We start from the raw sequence: 24,896 nt of genomic DNA on the forward strand, positions 1-24,896 counted from the left end.
ATATGTGAGTCACTCAAAGTGACAAATAGCTTTTTTTAAATATTTGGTTGATAGGACATACAAATAAATACATTTTTTTAAATTAATATATTAACCAGACCAGAATCTCATTCGTATATAACACCACAAATACATATACTCTCTAACAATACCATCGATCCCACTCCTTTGGAGTAATTCACACTAAAAAATAACCCGTTAATCTCTTAAAGTCATAAAACAGTTAAAACAACACCACATATGTGAAATGTCCTTTTTATTATCGGGGTCCACCATTTTCATGTTCCACGAGGAAGAGGGAGTTCAATCATAATATGGAAATAACACCTTTCAGACTCTCTTATATATTGAACCTCTCCATTCATTAGCTTTAAGATCTTCCTACACATGCTTAATCCTAAACCTTCCTCTGTGCTCCACTGACTGCTCTGAAACATGTCTTGAACCAGCTCAGCTGGAAGACCGTTTCCCGGGCACACCATCCTGTCAAAAATTTCAAGAATTTTTTTTTTTTTTTTTTAAAAAGAACTTTTAAAAAAAGCAAAAGATAAAATGAAATACCTAAACTCAATATGCGCATTGGTGATTCCATCAAAAACCTGCTTCAAACTGGGTCGAACCTGAATTTCAACCCAACCATTTGGCGAAGGCGAATGTTGAACCATATTCAACAAGAAATTAGTCAACACTTGTTGAACCCTAGTTTGATCACCACAAACAGTCAACGTTTTGACTTCTTCCGGAATATCCCGAATCAATTGCACCCCTCGATCCCTCAATATCAACATCACTTGGCTAACCACCGCATCGATCACACTCCCAACCACAAACTCCCGCTTTTCAACCTCCAAATGTCTGCCAACACAAGATCATATTCATATTCATATTCATATTCATATTATTTGTTTCTACAAATGTAACAACATAGTAGTATAATGGTAATGTAACTCACCCTTCTTGAATGTTCTCCATATCAACATCTTTTATAATCTTCAACATTTGTTTCTCACAAGCTGCGCTCGTTTCCAACAACTGCTTTTGATCTTCGGACAAATCTGTAGCTTCAAGAAGCAAATTAGCAAAGCGAATCCCACTTAACGGACTTTTGATTTCGTGACAAATATACGCCAATTCTTTCATTCTTGCAAAACATTTGTTCTCTTGTTGTCTTTGTATCTTTAAAGCTTGTTGTAGCTCCGGGCTTGCGATTTGCAAGAAGCAAAACGCCCCTGTAGCATCACCACCGGACAAATTTACCCTTTTGTTTGCGGACAACAAAGCTTGAACAAATTTCCCACGTCGATCAAAGAAAGAAAACGGATACTTATCGCTATCTTGTCCACTAATTGCATTATGCAAAATGATCATGAATTTTGTTAAAGAATCCGGACCCTTTAGGCGACAACAACTTCCAAAAATCTCCCCAACTAACATTTTCCCGATGACATCATCTCTCCCCCACCCTGTGAGTTTTTCCATAGCGGTGTTCCATTCTGAGCAACATGTGTTTTCATCGGATGCAAAGATGGGTGGGATTAAGGGATTTGGACTATGTACAATGGCGCGATAATCGCCTTGAATTTGGACGAATTTGTCCATTACGACTTTTTGTCGGGTTACATCTTGACCCACGAAACAAACTCCAACGATGTTGTCTGTATAGTCTTTGCTACAACAAGCATTCACCACTACAAATATCGCGTTTTCTTCTTCTGATAAATTGAATGTTCGGAGTTTGATCTCCACGTTCTTGTCTTCTTCACCTATTATGTCAAAGCAAAATAAGTGTGTATGTTCACAAGAAAACAACAAGATCTTTTTGTTGTGGGAAGAAACAGAGAAAACAGAGTGCATGAACAACTTACTAACAACAAAGTGATCATTGTTTTTGGGACGACAAGGGGTTCTTAAAAGTTTTTTGGACCTTAAATTCATAGTATACTATAATAGCATAATTTTAAAGAGATTAAAGTTGATCTTGTATTATCTAAAATCTTTTTGTGGCATTGACAAACAGTGAAAACTGTGTATATAACAGAATTAATGACTTGTTGTCAAGTGCATGTGATTGTTGTTTGTGGGTTAAAAAGAGAAAAGAGCCGGAAACTTTGAAATCTTGAAATCTTGGCATAATAAGCAAGAATCTTTAATTGCAATCTTGAATATTGGCATTAAAAAGCAGGAAACTTTGCAATCTTGAAATCTTGGTATGAAAAAAAAAAAGAGATAAACTTTGCAACTTGAAATCATGGCATTGAAAAGCAAGAAAGTTTGCAAATTTGAAATCTTGGCATTAAAAATCAAGACACTTTGCAATCTTGAAATCTTGCCATCAAAAAACAATAAACTTTGAAACCATGAAATGTTGGAATGATATAGAGGACATAAAGAAGTACCTTGTAAAGCATGATGAAGAAGTCTGATGACGGTTTCTTGTGATTCTTTAAAAATGAGATCTTGAACCAATGATTTCCCCATAGCTTCACTAACCGAAAGACCAGTCAACTCTGCAATCTTTGCATTCCATCCGTTTATTCTTCCTTCAACATCAACAGCAAATATGGGAGCAGTTGCAGTTTCAATCAATCGAACCATTTCTTTTGCAACCGAACTAAGTTCATCCATTCCCTGCAACCCCATTTCCTCACTTTGAATCTTGACTACAGCTTTGGAATTGGAATCACGTTCTTCTTTAAACGAATCTCTTAAAATAAGTTGTAAAGAATGGATTGCATCCATCTCAGCATTCTCCCATGGCAAACTTCTACTCTTCACAACTTCTAGAAACGCGTTGAATGAAGAACGTGGATGCATTCGTTGCCCATCATCTTTATCTTCCGGATGATGTTTAGCTCCACCCCATTTCATCTCTTTTGCGGTGTGGGACCGGAACCAAAACAAGAAATCTTTTGAAGTTATATAAGCAACTGCCATCCCACAAACCGCATCACCAAGTGAAGCGGCGTGAGGGTAACCGGCATCCGCTAATGAATCGGTGCTTAAACCGGTGGAATCAGTATGACATGCCAATAGCCATTCCACTATATCTTTGATTTCTGATTCCGTTGGTGTGATTCCGGCCGCATAGTACTTTCCTTGGTAAAAAAGAGCAGCACCATCACATTTCACAAGATCCATGATGCTTGGACTTTGAGTCACGATTCCGGTAGGGGAATCGCGTAGGAGCATATCACATAACAAAGTTTGTGTTCTTAGAATCCGTTTTTCCAACATTTGAGAAGCTAATTGTAATTCCAAGTTTAGTTGGAGTCCAAAAGCTTGCATCAAGAATTCACACGCGTAACGTAATGGAAACGGAATGCATCGTGCCGATGTATGGTGACAAACTACTAACCCCCATAGCCCCATTGCCGATCTCCCCCCTCCGGAATCTTCGTTTCCATTGATGATTACTGCCAAAGCTAATGAAGCTATTGAACCCATGTTAGCCATGTATTGAGCATGACAACCATGAGGGGCCCTAAGGGTGGACCCTACTAAACACAAAGGCTGCATCAAAGAATCGTCTTGGATTACAGGAACAGGGTTAGCGTGACAATCAACTATCATTCTGACACGATTCTGCCTAAACAAGAATCTTGAAGCCTGTGGGATATCAGTTGCGGGATAATGTAACCCGAGATAAGGATCCAAATCAGGCCTCTTGCATTCCGCCACCACTTCACCATGTTCATCTTCGTGAAACTTGTAGACCATTACACGATCGTAACCAGTGAGCTCTCTCACGTTTTGTACAACGGTGTCACACAAAAGCTTAATATCGCCACCTGGCAACGCCTGTAAATTTGAAATGGCTCGAACGGCGAGCTTCTGAGATTGAACAGCTCCAGCAATTGATAAAGCGGGATCCTCGGTTCTAGCAGGTTCCAAATCGATAACTATACCAACATCGATTCTGTGCAGAATCGCGTAAAATGGTTTACCGGAATTCTTGGAGTGAACCCAGACAGGGTTCAGGAGGGTAATTTCTCGAGCTCGGAAAGCCCTTTCGAGCAATATAGCACTCGAAGGGGTGAAAAGGGTTTTGACATCAGTTCCAATTGTTAAAATTTCGGTTTTTTCCAGACTGGGAACGGATTGTGGTGCTAAACCTAATCGTTCTCTAGCATTTTCACTGAACGCAATTACTCTAAAACTAGAATTATCGATAGCAATCATACAACCAAAGGGTTGAATGTGACCACCTCTTTGAATTTTGGATAGATAAGCAGTCATTTGTTGTTCGGCGATTGAATCGGTGGCTGTTTTGATTGACTGGGAGTAATCAAAAGACTTACCAGATTCACCGGATTCTTCATAAACAGCGTGTAATCTAGCATCGACTGCGTATTGTGCAATGGCTTTACTCATTGAATCAACCCTAGGCGTTGATGATGTAGAAGGGTTTTGAGGTTGAACTTGCTGTGGGTGAAACCCAGAACTTGCTTTGCTCCCAGAAGCCATGTTTATAAATCTTGAATGAACTTGGAATTGGGGATGATAGATTAAATGCAGTTTTGGTGATTAACAACAAGATCAAGAAGGGAGCGATGAGGTTTACAAGTATACTTGTGGTGGATTTGAGGTGTTGGTTTGAAGCTTGTAAATTTGGTTGCATTTATAGTCATTCAGTCCTGGATTCTCTCCACATCTCATCTGATCTCATTACATCGCAACTTTATAGAAAAAATATATTTATATCTTTTAAATTATTTTAATTAAATATGAATTTAATTTTAACATGTGAACAATATGCTATTAAAATTTTTAGTAACTTACATAACGAAATTTAATTTTTATAACGACTTAATACATAGCTGTACTTGTAAAAAGAAAGTTTGTTGAATAATTTAATATAATATAAAATTAAATTATATATATAAATAAAAGAAAATGATAATTATAGTCATCATGGCTAATGAAATGCCTTAACATAGTTTAGCTTCTATCTTTCTCCGCAGTCATGTAGGAGTGGGCAACTATGAAATGGTGGACTTTATGAAAATTGCTTTTATGATTATTAATTCATATCGTTTTTTCTGTTTCAAATTGGAAGGTGTTTGACTCGTTTATATGACTCATTTGGCATCATTATAACATTAACTTTTGTCATGCTCATGGTACTACGGTGGAATATTGGGGTAGTAGCTAGGTGCGGTATACCGGTGAAAAAAGATGATATTGTTATATGTATAAATACATTAAGAGTAATATCTTAATGTTGTGAGTTGTATTTTGATGCATTTGAAGATATGAGGTGCTTATAAAGCTTGGAATTGATATTTTGCATACTAATAGAGTTGTTAAGAGTAAGGAAGAAAACTAAAGTTGGATTCTATGTCGGAATTAAAAAAGTTGGAAAAGGGAAATCAATCAATTACGTGCCACATACATGCTTCTTGTGCGCCGAAATCAAGAGTTCAATTTATACTTGGATTCATCTAACTATGTGTTGCATCCAACTGACTCGCGCACCATGTAAGTAGTTCAACAGAAAAATCTATAAATAAGCCATTATCTTGACCTAGGAGGCATATCTCAACTCATAGATCAAAATTACATTAGAGAGCATCCGTTTTGAGAGTCCAAAAGCTGTGTTGAGGCTAAAAGGCTGACTAGGAGCAGGAATATAAAGGATCATGAGCAAAATCGTTACAGATGTTGTTTGGTTTGCTTTTCTGACATGTTTATCATATTTTATAATTTCCTTATGTTTTCTGCTTCATATTTTGGGCTAAAAACCCTTTTGCTTTTGATTAGATGTAGATAAACCTTTAAGATTTTGATTGATTTTTGTTTGGATATTTTGAGTTATTTCATTTATTGTGCTTGTTTGATTAAAGATTCATATGTGTTCAAGTTTATATATTTATATGTCTATTGTTGAGTAAATATAGTTCGTAGGACCAATCTAGTTTTATTTGCTTGAATTATAATTGTGAATGACCATGGACAATTATGATTATTGATGGACCAAATTCTATGGTTAGCTTAATACAGTAATGAACTTTAATGTGTATGAATTGCATATGATGACCATTATGTGCAACCAATTGATTTTCTATGACCATTGAGAATAATCCAAGTCAAATACTGCATGATACAAACTATAGACTGATAATAGTGGTAATTAATTATATTACCATTGTGTTACTTGCCTTAAAATCATTAGCGTTAGAATTGAACCAAGAGGCTTAATCAGTATAGAAATCAATAAATAGCAACTAATATCCATTGCATGTTGTAGATATCAACCATAACTATTCGGGTAAATAGCTAAAAAAAAAAAAAAAAAAAAAAAAAAAAAAAAAAACACTTTGTTTATACAAAAATTCTAATTTGACATTGTATTTTTTTTTTCTCAAATTTGACACTGTGTTTTCCAATTTGTTATAATTCTGACCACTTGACTGGTCAACCAAGTTACATGCTGACGTGGCATGATGATGTGTCAGTTTTGATGACATGACATGCAGACATGATATGCTAACGTGTCAAAATTGAATTTTTTTTCCACAAAAAACATTAAGTTTTCATTTTTTTTTTTTTCGATTTTTACACTAAGTTTAATTTTTTTTCTTTTAATTTTGACACTATGTTTTTTTTTGTTCCAAATCGAACATTATTTATCAAATTTTGTTTAATTTTGACAAGTTTCCATTTGAAACCGTATAAATATATATTTTTTATTACATTTTAAACTGTATAAATATATTTTTTTTTTGTTAAAACCACATTTTTATTTAAATACAAGGTATTTTTTTCATTCAAAGCATAATGTATAAATATGTATTAGTTGTATCATGAAAATCAAACTAACTATAAAAATTTTATGGATTGCAAACTTGACATCCGGATATTGATCGATTACACGTCTTCAAACCTCCAAACTCATTTTAAAGTTGCGTATTGAATATAAAATACGGTTTTTATATAACTAATACATATTTATATATAAAATTATGGTTTGAATGTTAAAAAAATAAATAAATAAATAAATAAAATAAAATAAAATAAAAAAACTTTTGTTTGTACAACACTATGGCTTTTAATTGAAAAAAAAAACATTTATACAGTTTAAATGTATTAAAAAAATACAGTTTCAAATACAAAATTGTTAACATTGAACAAAATTGGAAAAAATGATATTCAATTTGGAACAAAAAAATATAGTGTCAAAACTGAAAAGAAAAATTTAAACTTAATGTCAAAATCGGAAAAAAAAAAAAAAAAAAAAAAAAAAAAAAAATGAAAACTTAGTGTTTTTTGTGGAAAAAAATTCAATTTTGACACGTCAGCATGTAACCTGGTTGACCGGTCCAGTTGTCAGAATTACAAAAAAATTGAAAAACACGGTGTCAAATTTGAAACAAAAAAAATAAATAAATAAAAAACATAGTATCAAATTAGAATTTTGGTATAACTAACATCACATATTTATCTCTGATTTTTTTTTTAACTAACGTCACATTAACTATTCGGTAGAGCCCTTGTAGATACCCTCGTGGAAGAATTCAGATGGGTAACACCCTAGTAAATGATTAAGGTTTTCATGCTTTAGTATGCACACAATCACTATAAACATTGGTCAGCAGCTTAAGGAGACTACGATTGCGAGTGAGAAGGAGTTCTAGATATTGAATATTGCATTACGAAAACAAAATAGCATAAAACAAAAATCATTTCAAAGAAATAAAATTTCGTAGTATGATTCATTATTCCGCAATTGCTTCATTGCAAAATAGTTAGCTACTTTGGGATAGTTATCTAGCTATGTCTTAACAAACATTCAGTTATATTAACATTTTTTTTAAATAATATATGAATATACTGATATAAAAGCTAATTTAAGAACTTAACTCGCACACCAAAAAGAAATATATCTACTTTTATTGTATCAACTTTCTACTTGTATCTTAAATTATTGGCCCCATGCAATGGTTGTCTATCATTTCCCTGGCACGTGAAATTTGTATAAAACCTGGGCCCACCGCTCGTATGCTTTATATATTTTATTCCTTTCCGCTCACGAACTCTGTTTTCCACTATCGCCTTATCTAACGGACCACAACTTGCCACGCCTTCCTTTTTGACCTCGCCAAAGTTTGTGTGGTCATGTCACGTGCGCTCGGTCCATACCTCCACGTGCGTGTGTTTCGTACCATATTATTTCCATCTTCAAAATTTTGTTTTAAATTTTTATTTTTTCTTTAAATGGCTAACTCACACACAAAAAATTGTTCCTATTGACCATAAATTTTTAACATCGTTATTTTGTTTTAACAAGTAGAATTATAACAACTTTAGAAGATATAAATCTACGTTTTTAAAAAAACATATTCTAAAAAAACCTAAATTTTAATAAACATATACTCCGATTTTCATTAGGAAAGTCTGTGTCGCCCTAACATAATTCAATGGAATCCTTCTAGCCCAAATTGTCTCTTATGGAACACTATCTATTTTTCACATATATTTCTCCCTATTTTTTTAACGTAACACTATCATCCATTTGCATTCACTATTGTGTATATTATTCTGAATTGATAGTAGACAAAAGATATACTATTGTTGTTTGTTGAGTGTTGACTAAGATTCTAATGGTAATAAAGCTAGCAATTACTTATTTACAATGTATGAGTATAAGATTTAACCCCTCCTACTAAGTTGAGGGCTTCCATAACAGCCATTAACAGAAGGTCTGGGTACGATTCTATGTGAGCAAGTCCACCCTCTGATTCCATACAACTCAAAATCCTTCCAACAATCTGGGAAAAAACAAAACCAAACAAAAAACATTAAACATGTACGAGGTCAAAACATTACACAAAAAAATTGTAAAACAACTTATTACTAACCTTACGGGCATAGCCCCCATAAGCAATTCCTCCAATCAAAGCATCTGAGTTGGACAACATTGACCTCTCCGAGTTTTCTATGGATGGCAAAAGCTACCAATGAGCTCAAGGGGCAATATGGGAAATAAAGAGTACTTTGAGAATCGCAACATTTAAAATTGTAAATCGATCATTTTAATTTGAAAAACTTTCATAGGACAACAAACAAGATTGATTATACACTTGTTTATTAATCAAATGTATAAAGTACCCTTCAATAATAACATAATAAAGAATCTTTTAGAAACATTAGCATCATGGGTAAATAGGTAATTTTGGCTAGCAACAAAGGGACAACAAGATTTATTCATACCACAAATTGTCGTTTGAAGGAGATTATGTTTTCTTAACCCGTCCACCGTGTGCGCGTTAGTGCCACCCGCGAGTTGAAGAAACCCTATATCATGGTTCTTGACACGTCAGCAAACGTGCCATAAACACTTGTACATTCCTCACTAATTTGATACTGACCTGGCGGTTTGTCTTTAGAAGAAACCAAACAACGAGCAAAAGCAATGCATTCACGCGTGGCCCCGCGTCCAATGTCTCCACTCATTGGTCGACCATCTAACTGAAATTTTATCACTCGATCATGCATTATCATGTTGTACTTTATGCATTAAATCATGTACACATACCTGCCATAAATTTAAGCAAGATAGATCGTGTTCTAAAATTGAGTACATTTTGTTCATCATAGAGACAGTTGAATCTCCAGTATAAGGTAAACTAACCTGCATTTACTCATAATTAAATTTGTAAATATTTTTTAATTTTATGTTCAAGAAAAATATTTAAAAAATAAATTTAAAATATTTACTGCGACAAGCCTTAGATGATTAACAGAATCTCCCAAACCACTCCAAAGTTCTTTGAACGAATCAGTCTGCCTGCAAATGTTTTTACCCAAAAATAAAATAATTTATTTTATAAATTAAAATAAAACAAAATAATTTACCTTCCATTTGTATGTATCTCAATAGCATCAACATCATCCCTCTCAAGAAGTTTAGATGTTTCAGAAGAATCTCTTACATAATTCATTGCTTCTGAATCATTTAAATCATTTATCAGTATAATTTTGGGAAGATCTCACACATACTAATGAGAAAACTATTAAAAAATTTAAAATAAAAAAATATACAAACTTATTTTATCGTATGGACAGACTGGAAAACAACGTCCACAGCCATAGCATCGCTCATTTATTACTCCTGCCTTCGTATCAAATAAAAATTCACCATTAAAAAAAGTAAAAAATATAAATCCGAAGAACAAAATTACCTTAAAAATTGCATTAGCAGGACATATTTTTTCACATGGTCTTGTACAATCCTTTGGACAATCATCTGGGTCAAATTCTGTTAAACAAATAATTGTTAGTGTTACATATTTTTATGAAACAGATATTGAATCCTGCATGAAATAATTGTACATTGTGCTTTATGACATGTACCAGCTTTGCGGAAGTGAAGATCTTCATCATCATTGACACTGATCATAACCCAAGGCCTTCGTAGGGGCAAAATAGTCATTGCCACATTGATCCCTTCATTCACTGCGTTCACTACTGCCTCATCCGCAGCACAGTCAATACAGTCAACTACAATAAATATTAAATACACAAACTCAATTTTGACAAAATAATTCAAACTCATTCTTTTAATATGATCAAAGTATTGGAAAATTAATGATGAAAATTAATAGAGTTTATATACCTCCAGCCAGAGTGTAAACAAGAGAAAGATTCCTAATATCCACAACATCCTGGAATCAAAATGCTACAATTAGTTAAAAAATTTCTAATACGGAAAAACTACTTTCGTTAAAATATCAGAAATTCTTTCATGATTTTAAATCTACCACATTACGGAAATGTCATCCAAATACAAAGCAATTTTTAGTCATTGTACTAGTATTTACCTTTCACAAAAGCCATTGTAGTTGCATAAACTATTATTCTAATAGAACTATCTTATGAGGTTACAAGCATTTGAACTGGATCATAGTTTTAAGTTTGGTCACTTTTGCCAAAATTAACCCATTTTATGTAAATAGACTGAATTTTCCGCCTGTAAACCAAACATGATTGTTCCAATATCCGTGTAGCTCATATGAAATACGTTGGGTTTGAATTTTCAAAATCGAAGGTGGAATCAAATTATGGGAGGTACCTTTTGTGTAGTTTATCACATCATAGCTTACATAGATTACAATTCGAAACGTAAAAATAGTATCTAGCATTCAATTAACGAATAAGTGGAAACCCAAGTTCAAAAATCAAAACTCATCAAAAGAATTTACCTCAAAGCTAGCACCACAAATTAGCTTGACCCAATTGCCTTTCTGAAGAGATTTTTGTGGGAAAGTTGTGATTAAGGGAACCTTATTTTTTATGAGTAAATCCCTAACTTTCTCAGGGGATTTGTTCAGAGTAGCATCCAATTTACCTGAGATTCATAGTTAAAAATAATGGTTTTCATATGCATACTATGCGCGTGTGTGTGTGAGAGAGAGAGAGTGTGGAGGTGGGATATTACAGTGGAGGTGGGTGTTGAGAACAGCGGCATGGCAAGAGAAGTTGAGAGCCATTGAAGAAGAAGGGGCAGGGAGATATCGGTTTAAACTTCACATCTACAAATTGAAAGATATTTACACTCTGACCCCATAAGAATTACAAGTTGGGCAAAATAACTCTTCATAAAATTAGTTCATTTTTATTTTTATCTTCTTTCTAGTTAACATAATTGAAATTGAGAAATGATTTTGTCTAGGTCTGATAACCGTTTCATGTTCGGGTTGGTATGCCGCGGGTTGATGGGTTGGCAAGTCAAACTATACCAACCTAAACATGACCCATTTAAATATACGGGTCACGGGTTGGCGGGTTTGGAACATAAACTCATATATGATCCGTCAACCCATTTATTTAAACGGGTTTACAGGTTGGCGGATTTGTGGGTCAGATTTGGGGTTCATGGGTCCGAATTTTAGATATTTAAGTATTAAACATCCAAATGAAAATTAAAAGCATTTATAGAAACATATTATAGATTTAGCCTTATAAGTTACAACTTACGACCTTAGACCATCCACCGCGAGTCAAAATGTCAAAATAATCAAATGGTCTATAAATCAATGGTATATATTATATACTACTTACTAAATATTAATACTTGATACATAAATACATTTAAAAATAAAATAATTTTTTTATTAAGAATATAAACGGGTTGGTGGATCAACCCGTTTATTTTTTGAGAAACTCATATATGATCCGTTTAATAAACAAGTTGGCGGGTTGGAAAACTCAACTCAAACTCATTTATTTCGTATCGTGTCGCAGGTCGTGTCGAGAATTGTCAGCACTAATTTTGTCAATATGTTCTTAAAATGAATTTGAAATTACTAGTACCTATCAGTAATTATGTAATTGTAACATATAGAAGTCTAGAAAGTAACAAAAAAATGTTATATTTCATTCATTTATGATTTTACTAGTTTATAACCTCAAGAATGGCCAATAACTTCAATAGGGGCTGAGATTAGGGTTTCTAGAGGTATTGGGAGTGAAAGAGGTTGATGAGGAGCAACCTTAATCATCTTATACCTTTAGATACCCAAAAACTTGGGTTTTGGGGCATCAAGTGCCTCTCAGAGGATTTTAAATACACCCGATTTAAAAGTTAAAAACCATTTTAAGGGTCAAAAACCACTTTAACTTTAAGTGACCCATTTGATGGCATTTTAGATGATGATTACTTATTAAATTGATGATACATATTAAATTGACCTATTATATTTGACACAATAAAGTAATGTCTAACTATAATGTTTGTGCTATAAGTACCCTTATTAACCATTTACTTCCCCCCCCCCCCCCCCCCCACCCCCATTTTAAAATCAATTAAATCAAAATTTTGACATTTGATTTGACATTATTATTATTATTATTTGTCTTTTTTGTTTTTTTCCATTGTTTTTTGTTGTTAATTTTTTTTAAGACAAAACTTCAAAAATGGTCCCTGTGGTTTTCAAAAATATCAAGCTTAATCCCTAAGTTAAAAAAAACCTCATAGATGGTCCCGATGGTTTCAAACTTTTAACATTTGGTCCTTCCGGCTAACTCCGTTACAATTTAGCCGTTAAGTCAGGGGTATTTTTGTCATTTCACTACACAAGGATCATTTATGAGGTTTTTAATTATTTTTTTAATAAATAAATAAATAATATTTACTATGCAAAGGGGTCCCACCTCTCTCTCTCTCTCTCTCTCTCTCTCTCTCTCTCTCTCTTTTCCTGTGTGTGTGCCTGCAAACGAACACAAACTAAAACCACTCACCCCAAATGAACACTACCTATTCTGATTCTAAAGCTTTATAAGCTCTCTCGTCATGTTAATCACAAAAGCCAATAAAAGAGATGATATTTACATGTTTGTATGAAGAAAGTACTTTAATCTCGTTTAAGAAATGGGTTGCTTGATTGTTAGAAACTCAAAAACACCCACACATAAACTTTTTGAAAATAAAAAACTCACAACCTCATCCTACTGTCTTCTTCTTCCCTTTAAACATCTTTCTCTCTCAGTTAAAGAAAATGGGGGGGGGGGGGGGGGGGAAGAACACACAATTTCATGTGGGATTTCGTTTAAAATGGGGGAAGAACACACAATACGCTTGATTTACAGTTTCTTCGTGTTTTTTTCTATGGCTTGAGGGCTTTAGATTGGAGAATTTTTTCAGGTTGGCGGAATGGTGGGTTTTTCGATCTTGTTGTAGATTTGAGGTGACAGTCTCTAATGATGGAATGAAGCTAGGAAAAAAGAACAGATCGCAGCAATGGTGATTGATGGGGGCATATGCTAGGATTCATGATGGTGATGGTGGTTTGAGTTACAGGTTTCAAAAGAGGAATGGGAGATGGAGTTGCAGGTTTCGCACACAATCACCCGCCCTAATCCTCCTCAATCTTCCAATACCCCTCCTAACTTTCAAAGGACCACTAAAACCCTTTTTACCTCTGACAAAGGAGTATGAGAGGCGATGAAATCGATTATGAGTTCTAAGTTATTAGGTTTGAATTTCCGAAACAATGGGGTTGAATTTCTAAAACAATGTGAAGGTTGGAAGCGAGGTAAAATGACTCAAAGAAGGAGATGAAGTATATGGATGGAGATTTATAAAGGAGATGAAGTATATGGATGGAGATTTAAGGTCAACGGAGATAGAGAGAGAGAGAGAAAGAGAGAGAGAGAGAGGACCATTATATATTAAAATAATTATTTTTATTTTTCTTTTTATTTAAAATAATAGAAAACTTCATAAATGGTCCTTGAGTATTGAAATAACAAAAATACCCCTGACTTAACAGCTAAATGGTAACGAAGTTAGCCAGATGGACCAAATGTTAAAAGTTTTGAAACCACTAGAACCATCTGTGAAGTTTTTTGAACTTAGGGATTAAACTTGATATTTTTAAAAATCATAAGGACCATTTTTGAAGTTTTGTCTTATTATTATTATTATTATTATTATTATTATTATTATTATTATTATTATTGTTATTGTTATAAATTTTGCACAAAATTTAAACATCCGGACGAGAATATAAATTCGAACGACTATATAAATTGGTTTTTAAATATTCTTTTATATAATAATAATAATAATAATAATAAAGAATTAAAACCAAAAAAAAGAAATAATAAAAAAATAACAAAAGACAAAATATCAAACAGATGGTGGAATTGGAAAAGGAGGGTACTTTTAGAAAACCCCTAACTATAACTACATTATTGGTGTTCTTATACGAATGTATTAAAACTTTCATTTATAATCCTCTAACATATACTAAATTTATGATTTATACCTTCAACTATTAAATATTTTATCGGAGGAATTAACATATAATATCACAATTTAATTTTGTATACATATATAATATATTTTGTATAATTATATAATCAATTTTATTTTGTATAATATCTCAATTTTATTATAAGGATTTTCATATAATATTTCACGTTTAAATTTTTCTTTAAGTTTTAATATTAACGATTTCAATCGAGCGGCAAGACGAACCTAATGAACATGAATATAAATATTATTCATATTTGTTCATTTGACCTTAAACGATAGATAACGATAATGAACAATTAAAAACATAATATGATATTTTTTCACATTATAATAAATAAAATTATTATTTTCATTTTGAGCTAGGAAATTTTGTCCAGCTGTAATCAACTTTTGATGTATCTCGTAATTCCAAGTTTGATATTATACATATTACGCATTCAAAAACAACTATTTGAATCAAAACACCCTCGTGAAGCCCTTTATGGACTTAAAATGCCATTTCTATTAAATTTGGGCCTAAAATGTCATTCGTAATTTATTTGGGCCAAAAATGTCATTTCCAATATATTTGGGCCGAAAATGTTATTTCTAACTAAAGTGGGCTAAAAATGTCATTTTATTCAAAATGGACCCTTCAATGTAAACTTTCGGTCTTAATGGGCTTAAAGTGTCATTTTTATCAAAAATGGACTTATAATGTAAATTTTCAGCTTATTAGGCCAACAATGTCAACTTTAATAAAAATGGACATTTTATGTCATTTTTTTATTAATTGAGCTAAAACAATGCATTATAATAACGAATGTATTAATTACGTCATTTTCACTTCTTATTGTGTTCTCATTACATGTTATTTGAGCCTTATAGACCTATTGATTTTCTTATTGGGCCTCATGTCACATTTTATGTTAATCGGACCAATAACAAACAATACTTGAGACTTTCATTAAAAATAAGTGGGCCTCAAGTCACATCTTATTGGGCCTCATGTCACATTTTGTGTCAAATCACATTTTCTTATAGGCCCATTGATTTTGTAATTGTATGGTAACTTAAATAACTATAAATGTAAATATATTTATATTATTTTGATATGATCTTAGTATTTATTCATTTATATCGTACTGAAATAAAGATAGAATGTTTATTGTAAATGTAGGGTAATTTAAAAGACCATAAATATAAATATAGTTATATTATTTTCATTTGGTCGATATTCATTTATACCACACTCAAATAAAGATAAAGTTTTTATTGTAAATGTAGGGTAACTTAAAGGACCATAAATATAAATATAATTATATTATTTTGATTAGCAAGTAAATATAATCATACTTAATTTTATTATAAAGTCGTTTATATATAATATTAGGACTTATGTGTATGTTTGTCGTGCTAAACAAACTTAAAATCTTTTTAATAAATTATCTTTTGTATATTTATTCAAAACCCATCTTACCTAATTATGTAATTAGGAAAAATGTTCATACTTAAAAGATGAAAAAGAAAAATGAAACATAATATAAAAGATGGAAAATAAAAAAGATAATGTTAATTATGGAAAGTGGAAACATCATTTGAATTTAGGTTAATACGTCATTTGAATTTGGGTTTTAAGTGTAGGCGATTTTGACTTTAATTAATGGGGTGGTCTTGATCTAATTTTCGGGTGTGATTAACAACACTTGTACCTCTCACGTCGTGGGTACTTCATGCTCACGTTCTGAGCCTTAAATGAGCGTGGTCAACAAGTCAATGATCACTCACCCGAACTACTCCAACTTCAAACGGTCATAACTTCTTCGTTATAACCCCATTTTCGACGTTATTTATATCCACAGAAATGTGACGAGAAGCCCCACACTTCTAGCAACCCTTCAAAGTCGTGAAGTTCCCCGAACCAAACCTAAAATTCATAAAGGACAGAGATAACAAATTACGATTATGCCTAGGCTCCAAAACACCATCGAACACTCGGATCACTTAGATTTTAACATCCTCAAGGGCCAAATTTTTTCTTTCCCAAGCTCCCAAGCGTTGTGATAACTGATGATCGGGCTGCAGCCCTGAATAATGAAGCGATTCAAAATCGGGTGTTACAAGGAGACCGATCGAGTTTGTTTCACTAGCTCTAACACTAAAACATTCTGAATTTTACAAAGATGATTAAACAGATTAATATACTTCTAATTTAAAGCAAAAAATAGCAATGTACTTCTAACTTTAAGTAAAAAAACATTATAAATCACTTTATGCATTAAACAACAATATACTTCTAATATTAAGCGATAGACACTTGCATATTTTTCTTCGGTTATTGGGTTATCGAATGCCTCATCTTTACGGGTATGAACATTGTGAAAAACTTGGACTCTACAAGTGATTATTAACCTATTAACTTTTCAAATATCCAAAAAAAACTTAAAAAATGTTTGGGAAATAAAAAAGTATTTTTGAAAACAAATTTTTATTATCCTCAAAAAGGATGCTTTATTATCTTCAAAAATGAGTTCTTAAAAGGTTACACACTAGCTCCTAATTTTTGAAAATTGTTTATAACTTCATCACCGAAAATGACTATAAGTTGGATTATCAAATTATGGTTTCTTTCTATCATATAAACTAATACAAACATTTTTTAAGAGATTATTTTTTGTCACCGCATAAGATAACAAACATTTTTATGAAAAAGTGTTTATTAAGTTAACTAAGCAATCCCACCATAAAAACTATATGCATACACTACCACTATCTCGTCCAGTAATGCTAATGGTCGGCTGACCCCGCACAACTCATCCATGAAACTTCCACCAACCATGCAACACTTGTGTATGTTAGTCATACGTAACGTTGGACCCTATAGACATTCGGATATCGGATCCTACCTAAGCCCTTAATCAGAAAAGAATAAGAAATAAAGCCAAATCAAACATTATTAGGCTATAAGATCTTAATTATGTACAACTATGATACATACACTAAGAAATTACAATAATGATGTCAATTACATATAAGGAAAAGCCCTAGGCTATCAGGCATCATATAATCAGACAATTTTATCATGCAATTACTGAAGATCCTTATCCTAGTACTAGCATGTTGTTCAACATATCACAAAATCAAATAATCCGTAAGGTATTTTGGGGTCTACATACTGCCTCCGACTGATCGTACGCTTGGATCCTCCTTTAGTATTTTGAAAACCATTTGAAACAATTCATTTTAAAATCTTGTCCTTAGTTTGAGACTGGATACACATGAGTGTTTCCTCCAATTCACTCAAACCAAGGCTCTGATACCAACTTGTAACACCCATAAAAATCATGCCAATTTAAAACTTTTTAAATCATTCAAAAACAAATAATTATTACAAATTTGTTTTCAAAATGGTTTCATGTTAGAGTATCCTAGAATCAAATCATAAAAATATAAGGAGGTGCACGATCATGCCTTCACCTTCCCGCGATCATCAAAAGTACCTGAAACATAATCAACAACTATAAGCCTGAAGCTTAGTGAGTTTCCCCTAAAATACCAACACCATACAAACCATAACCATATCATATAAACAAACAGCATGCATAATGAGCCATCAATCTGACTGGACCGCCTCGCAGGGCCATCAATCAATATGGACCGCTCTTTGAGCCATTTTCATGTCTAGACTGCCTCTCGGGGCCTTCAGCCTATCTGGACCGCTCGTCGGGCCTTTGGCCTGACTAGTATGCTCTATCGGGCCTACAGTCTATCCGGTCCGCCCTGTATATGTTGGCCTTCAACATAAAGCAGGTCCACCTCAACCCAAACCCCAAATCAAACAATCATGTGCACATAAATATCATACGCTAGCTAGATTGTACAGGTAGTCCTACAGATCTAACATATCAATAACATAGTAACATCCTATAACCAATATACTGACCTAACTCGTCACTAACATAGCATTATCCGATATATCAGGATACCGACATACCAGGTCACTAAACATATCATCATGCAATAAACCCGAATACAAATCTGAAGAGGGTCGACATTGGTGCCTTTGACCCAGTTAGTATAATAAGGACAACTCACCTAACAAGTAGCTCGGAATGAAAATGTCAAACTCCCCAAATACAGCTCTAAACTCAAACACCTACATCCATCAATGATCCACTTCCATAAAATTCCAAATTACTAAAATACCCCCAGAAGTCAAACTGGTCAACCCACGGTCAAAGTCAAAGTCAACTATCCATGTTTACCCAACTCGTCGAGTGTAGCTCACTGACTCGTCGAGTTCCTTCAGAACTCAAGAAATCGTGAAAACCCTAGTCAACTCGCTGAGTTTCCAGACAACTCGTCGAGTCCATGCAGAGTCCAGAATGTCGGGAAAACCTAATCCAACTCGTCGAGTTCATGAAGAATCCAAAAGGCAGGAAACCTTTATTCAACTCGTCGAGTTGACTATGCAACTCATCGAGTTCCTTCATTACATTTCTCATTCATCTGCTTTTAAGTGAAACCAAAGCTCCAAACTGTAGATCTAGGCTCCTACGGTGTTGTTATCACGTAAACTTGCTAACTTTACATGCATGCAAGGCTCCATGAGGCTAAAACACTTATAACTAGACTTAGAAGAAAGTTTTGGACATAAATGAGGGCCAAAGGGTCATAAAGCTTGAGGCTTTATGTCCATAAGGGCCTAGAGGAGTCCAGATCTGAAACCATGCCCTTGTGACAAGCTCAAAACCGAAGGTGACCCCCATTTTGCACCAAAAAGCCCATATTCTCATATAAGAAGAGATCTAACAAATGGAAGGTCAAGGTAAGGACTTTTTACCTTCAAATGCAATCCATGACAATGTAGACACTGGATCTACAAGCTTCCTCTCATTCTACACTTCTTAATCTTCAAGTTTCTTCAACAAATTCACCAAAAACACACTTTAGCCTCTCACACACTCAAGGATAGTGTTTAGATTGATTAGGGTTGCTTCTGGCCGTCAAAAGGTGGTAAGGAGGCTGGGGGAATGGACTTAAGGTCCTTTAAATAGGGTGCAAAACCTGGAAATTATGGTTTCATTTTCTAGCTCCAAATCATCGAGTTGGGTCCTCCAACTCGTCGAGTAGGTCCTAAAGTTCATACAGGTTGACTAATCTCTACACGACGAGTTGGGGCCTCCAACTCATCGAGTAGGCTTCCTTAATTGCTTGAAAGTCCCTAAAATCTCATTCCTGGAAATAGGGATGTTACAACTCTCCCCCACATGAACTAGGGTTCGTCTTCGAAGCCTGCTGCAGTGGATAAATCTGGATAATGCTTTTAAATTCCAGCCTCTGGCTCCCAAATCTACTCGGATCCTCTTCGATGTTGCCACTCGAACCTTTACCAAATGTATCTCCTTGCCATAATACAATCATGGATCTGCCGATAATTCTCTACTGGAGAAGAGGTTATATATTATTTCAAGGGAAACTCATTCAATGACCGGATTTTCAGAGATAACAAGAACAACGGAAGGCAAAATGCTAGGAGAAGAACCCTTTTGTGTTGATAGGATAATGCTTCCTTCAGCTCCCGAATCTACATACATTAACAGCCAACTACCAACGCATGACTAAAAACACCTACGACTAGTCCGATCAGCCTCAAGTTGGACTATTAGTATGTCGAATATAATCAATCATCGGATTGAAATTCTAAGGGTTTATCAACCTACCGCCTCAACCCTACCAATACCCTTTCCAATAATGCTACTGGTCGGCTGACCCTACACAACTCATCCATGAAACTTCCACCAACCCAACAGCACTCGTGTATGCTAGTCATACATAACGTTGGACCCTATATACATTCGAATATCTCATGTGACCCAAGCCCTTAATCAGACAACAACAGAAAATAAGGCCAAACCAAACATTCTCATACTATAAGATCTTAATTATGTACACCTATGATGCGTACACTAAGCAACTACAATAATGATGTCAATTTCATATAAGGAAAAACCCTAGGCTATCAGGCATCATATAATCAGACAATTCTATCATGAAATTCCTGAAGATCCTTAGCCTAGTACTAGCATGTTGTGCTAACATATCAGAAAATCAAACAATAAGCAAGGCATTTTAGGGTCTACTTACTAGCTCCGACTGATCGTACACTTGCATCCTCCTTTAGTATTTTGAAAACCAATTTGAAAAAATTCATTTAAAATCTTGTCCTTAGTTTGAGACTGGATATACACAAGTGTTTCCTCCACTTCACTCAAACCAAGGCTCTGATACCAACTAGTAACACCCATAAAAATCATGTCAATTTAAAACTTTTTAAATCATTCAAAAACCAATAATTATTACAAGATTTCGGGATGCCAATGCATCATGCTGGCGATTATGACTGCAAAACTCCAGAAGTCCTATGAGGACTTATATCCATATGAGATGCATCAAGATCTGTTGGATTGGTACCACCAAAGCACTAGGAAATAGAGGTACGAGATCATCACTTCGATGTTCACAACCAAGATAGGGAATGGAGAGTCCATTACTGCTCATCTGCAGAAGATGCAAAGGTATGTTGATCGCCTGCTGAAGTTAAATGTTAACTTCGATGAAGAGCTTGCAATCGACATCATCCTTCACTCCTTGCCTCCCTGATACAACCAGTTCCGCATGACCTACCACATGAACAAGGAGGAGGTCACTTTGATCAAGCTTCAAGGCTTGCTGAGGACTGCTGAGAGCAACTTCAAAGATAAATTTGTTGCATCAACTCCTGTTGTTGCTGCCCCTGCTTGGCTATTGGGCAGGGAAAGGGTAAGAAGAAGAAGGCTCCCTCCAAGAGCCACCATAAGGGAAAGTCCCACGATGCCATGCAACCCAAATGGACTATGTCGGGTCGGGTCAAGTCTTACCAATTATAGTTATGGACTTAGACATTAATCCAACAATTATTTACCTTGTGCTTTGTTGTATTACTCTTATAAAACTTATGTATGTATTTTCTTATTTTCTCTTTGATTGTAGTGCTCTTTTTGGGATCTGTTTTCTTACCTTTCAAGCGATTCTTAAATTTCGATAAAATGATATTGGTAAATTTCACCCTTTTATCTTTTCATAAATACAAATATCTCATTCGAATGATTTTTGGTTGATTTTATATTAAATTTACAAGTTAGTAACTTTAAGTTGTCACTTTCTAGACCACTCAACACTTTAGAATAAACTGTACCAATCTACTAAGAATTACATCAGTCCCTTTATATGTAGGAAACTATACATCCATATATAACTATTGGATTTGGAATTTTGGCATTTGGAGTTCTAATGAATTTATTATGATTTTTTTGAAGACAATGCATGAAATCTATGACAGCATGACCCAACCTGAGAAGATTGCCAATTTTACCCCTTAAGGAGTTGGAATTTCGAAATGTGATTCAAAGTTTGAAGAAACTAGACACAATAGTATTTCCCTAAAAATAAGTCTCATGATTTTTAGGTGTTCTTATTGACTTGCACGAATTTTAGAAGTTGGATGACAAATTTGGAAAAAATGATCCTAATAGCATTTAAATCACTTTTGATGTTCTATTAAGGACTTAATGGTTAAGCCTAAAGTATATCACTTTTTATATGATTGTTGGTTACTTATTAGGCTATTAAAATGTGAAATTCAATTTAACCTAAGAGCCTTAATGCATGTATATTTATAGACATTCTTTATTTTGTGATCAGAAGCTATTTAGTAGATTAGTTCATCCTCCATAGCAATTAGAAAAACTTCTATAATATGGACCAACAAAAAAAGCTGATATATTTTTATCTTCTAGTATTGATCCATCACCAAATATTTTTTTTAAAGAAAGTAGCATTAGTTCAAGTCTACTTGATGCAAAACGAATAACAAAAAAAAATAAAAGATACCTACATAGATTTGTGATGCCACCAGCCACTCTTTGGCAAGCGAAATGTAATTTATCCAAAATTAAGTACTTTTTTAAACAGGTCCTTGCAAAACTTTTTGTTATCGTCAAATCAACCCCTACTTACTAAAAAATTCTAAGAGGACTTTCATCAAACAGTTGGCATACAACACAAAAAGCTCCACCTCCATTTGAAGTATCAGTGTATGATGATCCTATTTTCATTCGAACACACAAATTTGGTGATCAGTGAAACGAGATCAGAGAGGATAAGAGAAGGGGTAGTTTCCGATGACTTGGTTTTCCAACGAGTTGATTTTGTGGCCTCCTGTTTCAGATCTAGTGAAATCAAATTTAGTGGCTGATGAAACAATATGAGAGTGGAAATGAGGGGGAGGTGGTTGACAAGGTGGTTTCACGACTAATTCAAGGAGGTGGTTATGGGCGGCATTTCAGTAAGAGGAAAGGCGGAGAAAGCTTATTTCTGACGAGAATACGAGTGGAGATGGAGGGAACCACTAGATCGGGAGAAAAGGGAGAGGAAACAATTGGCTGATTCAGGCGCTGGTTCGCGATTCCCACGACGGACAGTGACTCCAGTAATGGTCTGGTGGTCTAAGTGGTTGGTGCAAGTTCAAAAAAGGTTGAGAGACGTCATAGTGGGGTGGGGACTTTTGTATTAGTCTAATTAAAAATGTTTTCAAATGTTCTCATTTGAACATACCCCTCTTTCTATCTCTTTCTCTCTCTCTCTCTCTATCTCTCTCTCTCTCTCTCTATATATATATATATATATACATATATATATATATATATATATATATATATATATATATATATATATATGGTTTGGTTCCTATGATGACTTATTTTAAAGTGAGGACTCATGAGAACACCTTAAAAAATTGAAAAAAAAAAATATAAATCATAAAATCGAGCAAATATCCATGTCCGGGAGAAAAAATTGGATTTTTTTTTGCATCATTAAATTGATCCATGATTCATTTTTAATTTTTTATTTTGCATCATTATGATCCCGGATTCAATTTTAATGATCCAATTTTTTTTTAGATTTTTTTCAATTTTTTAAAGTGTCCTCACGAGTCTTCATTTTTAAATGAGTCCTCACCTGATCGAGTTTATATATATATATATATATATATATATATATATATATATATATATAGAGAGAGAGAGAGAGAGAGAGAGAGAACTAGGTTCAGATATGGATTGACATTTACTGTACGAACGTATGGACAATAATATTCTGTAAAAATGACAAAGAAAATATGTTGTTTGATAATATGAATACGTTTAATATTATATAAGTATAGTTATTATTACACAATCTCACTAATGTTGTCAAAATGTTTATTGAGTCGTATTCTATAAAATTGTAAATGAGTGAAAAACGATGTGTGAGAACAAAAATGAATAAGAATGCATGAAAATGACGATAGTTGTGTAAGGTTGAACGTATTCACATTACTAAACAATCTATTTTCTTAATAATTCTCATACTATAACATTGTCCACATGATATATATATATATATATATATATATATATATATATATATATATATATATATATATATATATATATATATATATATATATATATATATATATATATATATCTTTTGTCACATGCGACATTGATGAGAATAGGACAAGATTTACACAAAAATTGCATTAATTTGTGTTGGCTACTTTTTCCTTAGCTAACGATATTAATTGTTGCTAACTATCCCCTAGGCAAATCTATCGTTGAAAATGACATATCATGTGATATGCATTTTGCGATATATTTTTAGAACTCAACCATGGGATATATGGGGTAATTTTCTCGAAAACCTCTCACAAACAGTCAAACAATAAAACTGTTGTTAATCCGTTGGATACGTTACAATTTAAATAATCTTTTAACCGGTATCGCTCGACATAAACACAACCTACACTATAATGGCTTAACATGTAAAAACATTGACATGTTAGAAAATAACATAAAATATGTAGCAAGTGCGTATATATGTTGCAAAAAATGTAATATTAATTACTATAAACCCCGTTTCATCATGCATATCTAGTTGTCTACTTCACTTCCTTCTTGATATCGTTTTACCAAATTAAGTCGATGCACAAAGAACATCATGAAAGTTAAACACGATTAGAGGAGGTTCGTGATCTTGAAAAATGAAGATTTCATTTTCACATTGCATGATGGTA

General features: G+C 33.6%; 2 protein-coding genes across 3 annotated transcripts; both read right to left on the reverse strand.

Annotated features, from left to right (window-relative positions):
• Positions 1-58: 58 nt before the first annotated feature.
• Positions 59-4,650, reverse strand: LOC145031958 (phytochrome B-like). The gene is made up of 4 exons (XM_078980619.1): positions 2,397-4,650; positions 953-1,763; positions 562-855; positions 59-483 (listed from the first exon to the last, which is right to left on the reverse strand). Exons 1-4 carry the CDS (start codon positions 4,462-4,464, stop codon positions 279-281), a joined length of 3,378 nt encoding a protein of 1,125 aa, XP_078836745.1. The 5' UTR covers positions 4,465-4,650; the 3' UTR covers positions 59-278.
• Positions 4,651-8,511: 3,861 nt separating this feature from the next.
• LOC145031969 (uncharacterized) lies at positions 8,512-11,545 on the reverse strand. 2 transcript variants are annotated; one of them, XM_078980638.1, is made up of 13 exons: positions 11,438-11,545; positions 11,202-11,347; positions 10,616-10,664; positions 10,354-10,500; positions 10,182-10,258; positions 10,046-10,115; positions 9,856-9,946; positions 9,718-9,787; positions 9,536-9,631; positions 9,369-9,468; positions 9,211-9,294; positions 8,859-8,935; positions 8,512-8,768 (listed from the first exon to the last, which is right to left on the reverse strand). In XM_078980638.1, exons 1-13 carry the CDS (start codon positions 11,487-11,489, stop codon positions 8,628-8,630), a joined length of 1,200 nt encoding a protein of 399 aa, XP_078836764.1. In that variant the 5' UTR covers positions 11,490-11,545; the 3' UTR covers positions 8,512-8,627. The 2 variants fall into 2 exon arrangements, with proteins under 2 accessions (XP_078836764.1, XP_078836756.1); XM_078980630.1 differs by having other exon boundaries at positions 10,046-10,258.
• Positions 11,546-24,896: the final 13,351 nt, after the last annotated feature.

Source organism: Lactuca saligna, chromosome 1, assembly GCF_052625555.1.
Source record: "Lactuca saligna cultivar CGN05327 chromosome 1, ASM5262555v1, whole genome shotgun sequence".
NCBI classification, from domain to species: Eukaryota; Viridiplantae; Streptophyta; class Magnoliopsida; order Asterales; family Asteraceae; genus Lactuca; species Lactuca saligna.

Excerpts from the sequence above, each read along its gene's own strand:
- LOC145031958 (XM_078980619.1), bottom strand. The coding sequence starts at position 4,464 with ATGGCTTCTGGGAGCAAAGCAAGTTCTGGGTTTCACCCACAGCAAGTT. Across the intron at positions 856-952 it reads ATGGAGAACATTCAAGAAGG|ACATTTGGAGGTTGAAAAGC; the intron begins GTGAGTTACATT and ends TTGTGTTGGCAG. Across the intron at positions 484-561 it reads AATGCGCATATTGAGTTTAG|GATGGTGTGCCCGGGAAACG; the intron begins GTATTTCATTTT and ends AATTTTTGACAG.
- LOC145031969 (XM_078980630.1), bottom strand. The coding sequence starts at position 11,489 with ATGGCTCTCAACTTCTCTTGCCATGCCGCTGTTCTCAACACCCACCTC. Across the intron at positions 8,936-9,210 it reads CCTTCAAACGACAATTTGTG|AAAACTCGGAGAGGTCAATG; the intron begins GTATGAATAAAT and ends TGCCATCCATAG. Across the intron at positions 8,769-8,858 it reads ATGGGGGCTATGCCCGTAAG|ATTGTTGGAAGGATTTTGAG; the intron begins GTTAGTAATAAG and ends GTTTTTTCCCAG.